Here is a 10,004-nt window from a genome sequence, read left to right as displayed (position 1 = left end):
AGTAGAAAAAAACACAAAAAGATAAATCAGAAACATGTCTTGTTTGTCTATCTAGGGCAGGAGAGGAAGAATTCCACCTCCTAAAGTCAGAAAAAATAACCAATGGCCCCTGGAAGTTTCACCAAGCCCAGGCATCATGCCACAGAATCCCCTCAACTTACCAACCATCGAACCCTGTTTCCCTGGCCAGCAGAGTCAGTTCCAGAAGCTAAGGGAGCTCCCAAAAGATCAGAGTTGCGTGCATGTTGCTCAGAACAAGGAGTGGAATACAGAAAAAAGCAGACCGTTAGGACGATCCCATGCACTAGAGGTCTCTCAAGGGAGTTGCGACCCTGTGATGGAGAGAATGGAAGAGGCTGCTTGCAGGGCTGGGGCTGGGATCAGTGCTACAGTGCTTGCCCAGCATATAGGAGAATCTGGGCTCAATCCACAGTCCTGCAGGGAGGAGGGGAAGAGGGAGGGAGGAAGGAAGAGAGACAGAGGTACAAGACCTGAAGTGTCACCATCCCCCCCTCCATCCCAAGCCAAAGCCAGATTTTCCTGCTCAGAGGATCACCAAAATGGGAGTGAAGGCAAGGGTGGGGAATTCCAGGCACTCCTACCACCCGAGTTCATTCTTGGAGTTCCCAGAGATAGGCCCCGGAAGAGATGCACAGACTTGTGGGGTTCATTGTTTCCAGTCCTGGCACAACCTTCCACCTTAACCAAAACCTGGGCAGCCAAGCAGCCCTTTAAGTTGAAGCTAAAGAAGTCATGTGGCAGATATTTTAAAACTGAAGCCTGTTTCAAAAGGGCAGAAACAGAGAAAAAAGGAAGAGGGGGAAGATGAAGGAGGAGGAGGAGGAAGAAGAAGGAAGGAAGGAAGGAGGAAGAGGAGGAAGAAGAAAGAAAAAGGGAGGAGGAGGGAAGGAAGGAAGGAGGGAAGGAAGGAAGGAAGGAAGGAAGGAAGGAAGGAAGGAAGGAAGGAAGGAAGGAAGGAAGAAAAGAAGGAAGGAAGAAGACAAGGATGAGGATGAGGAGGAGAAAGGCTACCTGAGAATTGTTTTGCAACAGTTAAGTCAGGATGGAGGTGTAAAGGTTGTAGACAAGCTGTCAGAAGCTGTAAGAGGTGTGTGGGGGTTCACACGCTAGTGTCTCTGCTGCTGTACACGCTTTATTTCACACAGTAACAAAAAACAAAACAGGCCCGGTTTCTTTGGGGAAAGTAAGGTAGTTATGGATTCTCTTCCCCTTGAACTCATCTCCTAGCCTAGGGCTTCCTCTTTGCTCTGTGAAAGACCCATGCCCGTCATGACAGGTTGGCAGAAAGCCTTGTTTTGGTTTTGTTGTTGTCTTGTTTCTGAGACAGGGCCCCACTGTGTAGCCCTGGCTGGCCTTGGAGTCACAGAAATGCCCGTCTCTGCCTCACAACAGGGTTAAGGCATGCACTGCCTCTGGAACACGGACATGCCTCTGCAGGGTGTTGTAAGTAGCAGTGAACCACTCCAGTGCCTGGCACCTCGACACACAGCCAACCAGTGAGAGCTGGAGCCATTGTCCAGAGAGAGCAGGAAGGCCATGATAAGAGGGTACATGGACTCGGGCACAGGGCAGGAAAAAAAAAAAAAAAAAAAAAAAAAAAACAGCAAACGCCTTGCATCTTGCCTCTGGTTGTCCCCAGGAAGAGCCCTCCTAAAGAGGAGGGCAATCCCTTTCTACTTCCTGCCCCAGCCACCTTCCCTCCTTATCAGCTTCTCACACAGAAGCAGCGCCTGTCCCCAGGAGGCTGCAGCTAGCCCAGACCTCCCTGTCCTGGCGGCAGCTGGAGCCAGTAACACTTGGGTCACTCACCACAGAGGAGCTCAGAGCCCCAGATAGCACTGCATTATCGTGGAGATGTGTGCTCTAACACTTTACCTGATGAACAAAGGCTTCGTGATGGGAATTTTAGCCAAATAGAACCAAAACAATCAAATCAATTGATATGCTATATTTATACCAGAGATTTTAAAAAGAAACGTTCACAGGAACAAATTATAACACTTTAATCATTTAAATAGAACCAACTTCAGGGACATACATACACATACAGAAAATCCAAACCATGTAATTGAACAGTATATGCAAATACATCAAATTCTTAAAAATCTCCCAAATGGACTCAGTGTCACGGTGTGAAAGGGTAACTCTGAAGTACTACAGACCAGAGTGAAACAGACAAGGTGGTCACTCTGTAACTACTGATGAGACTAGCCTGTGGACACGTCACTTTTGTTAAGAGTTTCTAGGGAATGAGCGAACAGAGCCATTCAGAAGGGATATAAATGATCACCCCAGAAAGATGAAGGTATAGCGAACAATTTCTTTGGTCCTCTAAGCCGAGTCACACTGGTTTTTCCTTTAAAATACCAAGCAAGAGTGTTAGCATTCTACCTAGAAATATCTGAATAGTAAGTGGGCTAACATTGCTATCAGGTCAGATTTTAAAAGGAACTCAAAATAACCTGACTATACTTTAGAAACTAACTATAAAAAGTGCCAGGCAGAGGTAGAGATAAAAAAATTAATAAAATTAAAAGCCAGCTCCGTCATTGCTTCACCATAAGCTGATGAGTGTCTCAGTGGCAGTGGCAGGAGCAGGGGGAGACACTGTCAGCCAGTGGGAGACCTCGCCATGGACTAGCTCTGTCCGTGTGTGTGTGTGTGTGTGTGTGTGTGTGTGTGTGTCCGTGTGTGTGCAGGGGAACGAGGCGCTGTGCTTTCATTTGGCCCACACTGCCCCAGTGCAGGACACTGAAAGTAAGTGGTGACAAGCCATGCCTCCTGAGCAGCGGCACCATCTGAAAGGACTTGTACTTAAAACAGGACACACACTCACAAGGAAGAACCTCAACCAAAGCCCCCAGTGCACCTGCACTGACACCAGCAGCAGCAGCAGCATGATTCGGCCCATGCAGTGGGCACAGCCCCCATGCAGGCCTCCCTCAGCCCCTTCTGTGTTCCTTCCAGTTCAGAGGAGCTAGGAGTTTGCAGAGCTAACAGGATAGGCAGTTTCAAAGGGGGCTGGAAATACTTAGAAAAATACTTCGCAAGAGTGTGTGAAAATGCTTTGAAGTCTCTCCTTGGAACAGACAAAACAAACTCCCAGAACTCCTCCTGAGAAATTGCGATGGCTAGTTACCTGCAGAGCTGGCACTTGTCAGCTTATGAAGTAATGGCTTTTCCTAAAACGTGAAAGTCCCTCCACTCCAAATGGTGTGATAGTCTCATCAAGGCACAAAGTCAACCCTCAACATCCACGCATGCCGCCATGGGATGAACTCAATCCAGGAACGAATTCCCTCCACTCAAGTCTAAAATACAGGAAGTGCCCACTTAACTCACAGCAAAGCTAAAGTCAGATACCCCACCGCCCTCCCTCAGAAGCTGGTGTTACAGGTAGACAGCTAGTGACCATCACAAGAGTAAAACATCACTGGCAGTTTCACAAGCATGAGGGAAGCAGAGCGGAGTCTACAGTCTACAGTCTCTCTCTGTACACCCAATGTCTCCTGCACTTCCTTCAGCATTCTACCACGCCCACTGGAGGTGGAAACCCCGGCACAGTGGCCACAGCTCCTGGAATGTCCAGTGCCCTCTGCTAATGAGTCAATTATGATTTCAACCAAATGTATAAGTTCTCCTCCTTTGCATCCTGGGGAATCTGCATGGCAGTGGTTGGTGCGGTTAACCTATACTCTTGGCAATTTACTCCAAACACTGCCACTAAGAAAGTGGCAAAAAGAAAACAGAAGGCTCACCCCTTAGTTAATTTCTCTTATTTGACATATCTATAAATAATTATTAAATACAATTCATGGTGAGAAACAAAACTCAATCTGTACAAATTGAAACTGGAATGCATGATCGAGGCAGACAATGCCGGGAGCAGTGGGGTCTGTGCGCCGGGCCATGTGCACACACCGAAGTTCAGCTCCTGATGAGCGTCAGAAACTCTTCCCGAGTCTTGGGGTCTTCCCGAAACACGCCCAGCATGGTACTGGTGACAGTCTTGCTGTTCATTTTCTGCACCCCTCGCATTACCATACACATGTGTCTAGAAAACAAGACAACAGAGCTGGTTCAAAGGCATGGACAGTGCTGTCTTGTTTTCAGTTCAACAGAAGGCAGGGCAAAGACGAATTCCAGCTCACACTTATCAAGCATGTCAAAACATCCCTTCTTTGGAAATTACTAAACTTTTTCTTGAATCATTTTTTGTCATACAGCTATTTGTGATTCAGGCCTTGATATATCCAACTGGAAAGGTATAAAGCCTTGGTGAAGAAGCACGAATGTTCTAAATCTAAAGAAATTCAGAAACCGTGCTTGATCCACCCTCAGGGCCATGATGGCTCTGTGCTAACGACAGTGTCCCAAGAGATACTCATGGACACTGATCCTGCCCGCAGAGAGGAGGTAAAAACGGTTAGTGTGTCTAAGCAACATGGTGAAGCCAGGCAGCATGCACAGAGCTTGGGGACTGCACAGCATGGGCAGAACGGCTTGCACAATGCGTGCGATTCTCATACCTCACTCCAGCTTCAAGAGTGTCTGGAGATCACTACACGAGACACAGAAAGCTCACACTCTGGTGTGGGATCTGAGAGAGTTGAGCCCATGAACAGAATAGCACTGCCCAGAGGCTTAATGCACTGAGTTGGGTAGATGGGCTTGAAGCTAGAGCTAAGCACAGTGAGAACCGTGGCCCGCGGTCGTAGAGGGGTGAGTAGAGATGGCAACGCTGTCCGCATTATTTAATTTTTTTTTTTTACTTATAGAAGAATGATGAATGTCTGGAGAACAATCCAGTTTAAACACTGCGGTCCTATAGCCATCAAGACACCGTGTTGTAAATCATCAGCAGGTTTTTTTCGTGCTTACTGAAACCTCAGGTAACAATTAAATTGAAAAACAGAAAATCCTTGCTCTTCTTTCAAAAACAGTGTCTCCGCTACCCTTTGTACCATTTCTTACTTTTCTTTCTGTTTTGCAAATCTGCACTCACCAAAAAAAGCTAAGGAAAAGGGCAACATAAAAATACTGACTGCACATATAGAATTCTGCAGTGATACATATGATTCCCAAAAGCTCCAAAGTTCTCACAAGAGGGAAAAACAAAAACCAGGGGCTAAAAAGATGGCTCAGTGATTCAGAGAACATCAAATGACCCAAGTTTGGTTCCTAGGACCCATTTTGGGAGGCTCATAACTCCTGTCACTCCAACTCTGGCCTCCACAAATACTACCAACACACACGTGCACAGGATTCAAATAAGATTAAAAACAAACAAAACTCCCTTTTCTATCCCCTGGCTCCTCGGATAGCACCACGGTGAGGAAGCAGGAAGAAGCAGCTGCAGACCCATGAAAGGGGACCACCAGCAGCTGCAAGTGGTCCTTGCTTGGTCCTGCAGAAGCTGAGTGGCAGTGTAGGTAGAGGTTGCTATTGATACTACTGAGATGCATCAAAGGCCGTTTGGACTTACGTTGCTTCAATCACTACCCCAACGCCGGCAGGCTGCAAGGCTTCCGTGATGGCCACCGCAATTTGTTTGGTGAGGCGTTCTTGAACTGTAGGGTGTGACAGAGAGATAGGTTTTAAAGCCAGACACAAACAACTGGAAGATTTTTTTTTTTTGTCTCTAGAATATTTGTGATCTTACAAAACTGTGGGATTTAACATCCATGACATGCCAGCTTTCTCTGAGATTATTCTATCTGCTACAGCTCGAAGAAGTCCCTGGTCTGTGTCCTCCCAAGCATGACAGGCCTGGGGAAACCTCTGTAGGAGAGGGACTCGAGCATCAAGATCTCTTCTGTGTGTGTCAAGAACAACCAATACTGGCTCACAAGCATCTCCATGGCTAGGGTAGAGTGAAGAGCTAATCACCGTGTGGCAGAGTTAGCCTGGAAGCCAATGCTGGACTGCTGAGAGCCAATGCTGGAACCTAAACAATTCAGTTGCTTATGTTAACAAAAACAACTTGTCTTTGAATGCACAGAAAGGTGTTCTCAGAATCGTGCCAACATCAGGAAACTGACAAAAGCCCCCAAATGTCTACCAAAGCAGAGACTGGCTAGATTTGAAGCATCCACAGGAGTGAATGACACGGTTAGGGGGTGGGATGAGGGGTTGATCAACATGTGGGAAAGGAAGTGGGGAGGGAAGTGAGGCCAGTCACATACGAACCACCTCTGTTTACACGTATACGATCTGATTTGAAAATGTTGGCACACGCACGGCCACAGAAAATATAAAAGCGTGACAGGGTTTCTGCTAACGGGGTAAACAGACTATCTCTTCCTCCCTAGAAGGCCCCATTTCTGTCCTCCTTATTGATTACACTTGGAACCGAGGAAAAGTATTTGTTCTATGGGGAAAATGTTTTCTGTAAATAAAACTTGAAAATGTTTACCTTGTAGTCTTCTACTATAGATTTCTACAATCCTGGAAAAGAAGGAATTGTTTTAGTTACACATTTGAAATGGATTTGGCAAACCGTCCTCATGAGACGAAAAAGGACTTTGTGGCAGCAATGGCGGGATATGGGCAGGAGAGATGGCTTATGGGAAAGAGAGAGAGACATCCAAGCAGAGACCACCAGTCACACTTCAGCTCTGCCCCGTGTCCCCAAGGAGAGAGAGGAAGAGCTAGTAAGTCCTGGAGTGTAGCGTTCACTCACGAAAAACAGAACTGCAGGGGAGTAACAAACGTCGGTGCTCCCTGGTCATCAACTTCAGGCTAAGTCTCAAGCACTCTAGTTAATCATATTGTCTTATCAGAGCTTAAAGTTCAAGTTAAAAATAAAAAGGCATTTGTTAATTAATAGTAGGCCAACTACTGAACCAGCTAAATCCATTAGAGTAATCAGATTAGAGCGATTAGATTTCTTCAGGCATTTCTTTATGAAAGGTTTATGTAAGTATTTCACGGGATTAATGCTCTCCCAAATAAGAGGTCCCTGGCCTTACAATGAAACTTGCCAGGTGGGAGTATGGACAACCCATGTGAAAGTGGTGATTCACGTTATAGACCTTTTCTTTCACACACACACACACACACACACACACACACACACACACACACACACCCTATACCTCTCTGGACTTGAGTCTCTACCCTGACTTCCTTAGGTGATAGAGTATGACTGAAAAGTCTAACATGAAATAAACCTGTCCTACCTAGTCTGCTTTGGGTTATAGTATTATCAGATGGTACAGTAATCCTAAGTAAGACAAACACTGGTAGCAGAGAGTGGATTATTGCTGCGACAGACAATCCTCCATGCTGTTGTAGGAGGATTGGAAAGGACTTGGGAACTTTGGCCTGGAAAAGTCTTTGCGAGCTGGCGTGGGAACCGCGAAGACAATGAAGACAATGCTGAGAACGATGCAGACAACGGAAGCCAGGTTTGTGAGGTTTCAGAGTGAGTCAGAGTCATCAGGGCCATTTGTGTGATATTTCGAATTAAGAATCCATAGCATCTAGCAAGCTGGAGTTGATTATTAACAAGAGTCTAGCACTGCTGAAATGAAATCTTTGCTTTGCCGGGGTCCGGCCAGGGCTGAAGAATCAGCTGTGATTTAGAAGAGACCAGCATCACTGAGGGGAAATGCCCTGAGAGTGTTTCCTGAGGGTCAGCACACAGAAGCTATTATCCAGAGCCACCCGAGACTGTATCTCATGCTGGTAGTCAAATTTAGCTATGTGCTACTGGTTTTGAAGACATGAAGGGGTCACGAGTGGCCAGGAGAGGCCATTAGTGAAGGAGCAGCCTCAGAGGCAGCAGATGCCCCAGGACTGGGATTGAAAGGGTCATGGAGAGAAGTTGAGACTTGGCACCCTGTGGCAGGGTCAGAGTCCCTGAAAAGAACCCAGGAGGTTATCAGTGAAGGTACAGCCCTGCCTCAACAGAGACCCGAGCATTTTGGAGATGCCAGTACCAAGGAAGGGCTGTTCACAAAACTGGCCAGCTCTGACCCCTTCTTTCCCGTAGCATTAATCTGACTTCCTCTGTAGTCATGTGCAGTTTCCCTAGCTTTCAATGGACTGCATGAAGGTAGCTGGCCATGGCAGTAGCTGGCCTAGAGAGTCCTTCCACACCAGGGAAATCAATACACAGGTTGGCCAAGGCTATCCCAGGAACTACAGTTCCAAATTCAAGATTTAATTATATTAATTCAATTGTTCTAAGGCAAGAAAACAATCAGATTTTTAGCAACAAAGAGAATTTCTATTTGATGTGAGTTTACTCTAGACTTCCCCTAGAATCAAACCAGCTCACTTCTGGTGTCCTCCTGTTACTTAACAGCTTCCCTGCCTGATATTTGACTTTACAGGAATGGAAAGGTCATGCATTTAAAAGTGAGCACACAACAAACTTGACCACAAGATTAAAATGAATAGTAAGGTTTTGCTAAGATGTAGCTTTCGTTATTATTCCTTATTCTCTAAGCATTCTTACTTCCTAAGAAATAGACAGTTGGATAAAAACCTCAGTTGACTTTTCTGTTTAACATGCCCTTCTCTTCCAGTTTTTTATAAAGTGTGAAGGTAACACATACTCAATGCCTTGGTTTGGTGCCCCCTTTTATTCCTAAATTTTAATCCTATTAGCAAAATGGCAAATCCTCAAGCAAGCAATCAGCTTCTTTATATTGCTCCACAGAAGATTTAACCAGTTAAGGTCTTTTCCCCAGGAAAGGGCAGAATTAAGACTGTCCTCCTGTGCCTCTGAGTCACCATTTATTCCATGACCCCACCGGATCACCCGAGAAGCCACTGCTCACACTGTCAGTCAAGACCAGCAGAGGATGTCCTAGGTCTTCCGGGGTCTTGGAGGTATGACTCAGAGGCAGAGCCACTCACTTGCCTAGACTGAATGAAGGCGTGGGCTTGATCCTCAGCACCAAAGAGGGGGAAATAAAAGGATCACACCTAAGCTTACAGTGCCCTGTGAAACTCCTTTTAAGTATGGAAGCCATCCCCCAACTCCATCTTCCCCGTACAGACAGTCTGTTACAGTCTCAACAGTGCCAGAGTTTCCAGAATAAAAGCATACAGCTGTTGTGGGAATTCATTTAGCCAACAGCTTTTGAGGGTACTGGACTTAAGGGCATGGTCTTCTGTCTGTGGACTGATCGCTTTTAAGAGAAAGGAGGGGCTCCCCCACTCTCTTGGGTGGTGGTCAGAGATCTGATCACAGCTCCGAGCACCCACAGAGCAGAGGACCGTGGCAACTGACTACCTTACTGTTCATGAGTGTTCACCAATTAATATTGATACCCCCTGTTTATTTCAGGCTCTGTGGATTCACTTCTTCACGCATATACCTGGAGTCCAATGTGGGGGTGAAATATGACGTTTAGGCTCAGGAATCTCTTTTGGAAAAGAAAAAAGAGGGAATGGACAGGATGAGATAATAGGTAGATCAGCGTACCTACTATTAGTTATAGAAAATTTACATTGGTATAGATTCTTGTATATTGATATATATGTAAAATTATCTTTGTATCCCTGTCTAAGATAATTTGTATATTGATACAAATTCAAAATATATTTGTCATATTGTATATGCTCCTATTTCTGCTTACAATATTTGTATACATATGTAAATTTATTTTCTCATACTGTATGTATATATGTTTCTGCCTCTGCTTCAGATATTTTGTAGATTGATGCAATTTTAGGATTCTTTTTTTAATCACACGGCACTATACATTTCTACCTCTGATCAAGATATTTTATACTGATTCAATTTAAAGGTCATTGTCCTCAAGTTGCATATCTACTTAAAGATTGCTTATGTTCTTATATGAAGCTTTTAGTTATACAGGTTATTTAAGAATGACAGGTTAAGAGTCACCCATGTTTGTTATACTATTAGTCATGTTAGTCAGGCTCTCTAGATGCACAGAGATTGTACTCTGCATGGATAGGTAATCTTCAAACACTCCAAAGACCTGAAGAATATGGCATTTAAA

The 10,004-nt window shown here is 45.2% G+C and overlaps 1 protein-coding gene across 1 annotated transcript in view; it reads right to left on the bottom strand.

Annotated features, from left to right (window-relative positions):
* Positions 1–2,009: 2,009 nt before the first annotated feature.
* The window catches only part of Gch1 (GTP cyclohydrolase 1), a 30,932-nt gene continuing 22,937 nt past the window's right edge, over positions 2,010–10,004 (bottom strand). The window contains exons 4-7 of the mRNA XM_087911986.1: positions 6,437–6,468; positions 5,507–5,591; positions 3,943–4,075; positions 2,010–3,332 (exon numbers count right to left, since the gene is read on the bottom strand). Of these exons, the coding sequence (XP_087768112.1) occupies positions 3,949–4,075; positions 5,507–5,591; positions 6,437–6,468 (244 nt within the window). The 3' untranslated portion in view covers positions 2,010–3,332; positions 3,943–3,948. The remainder of the gene's footprint in view (positions 3,333–3,942; positions 4,076–5,506; positions 5,592–6,436; positions 6,469–10,004) is intronic.

Source organism: Myodes glareolus, chromosome 12, assembly GCF_982192425.1.
Source record: "Myodes glareolus chromosome 12, mMyoGla1.1, whole genome shotgun sequence".
In the NCBI taxonomy this organism is placed as follows: Eukaryota; Metazoa; Chordata; class Mammalia; order Rodentia; family Cricetidae; genus Myodes; species Myodes glareolus.
Note: the sequence above shows the minus strand (reverse complement) of the source record. Positions and strands in the feature narration are given on the sequence as shown.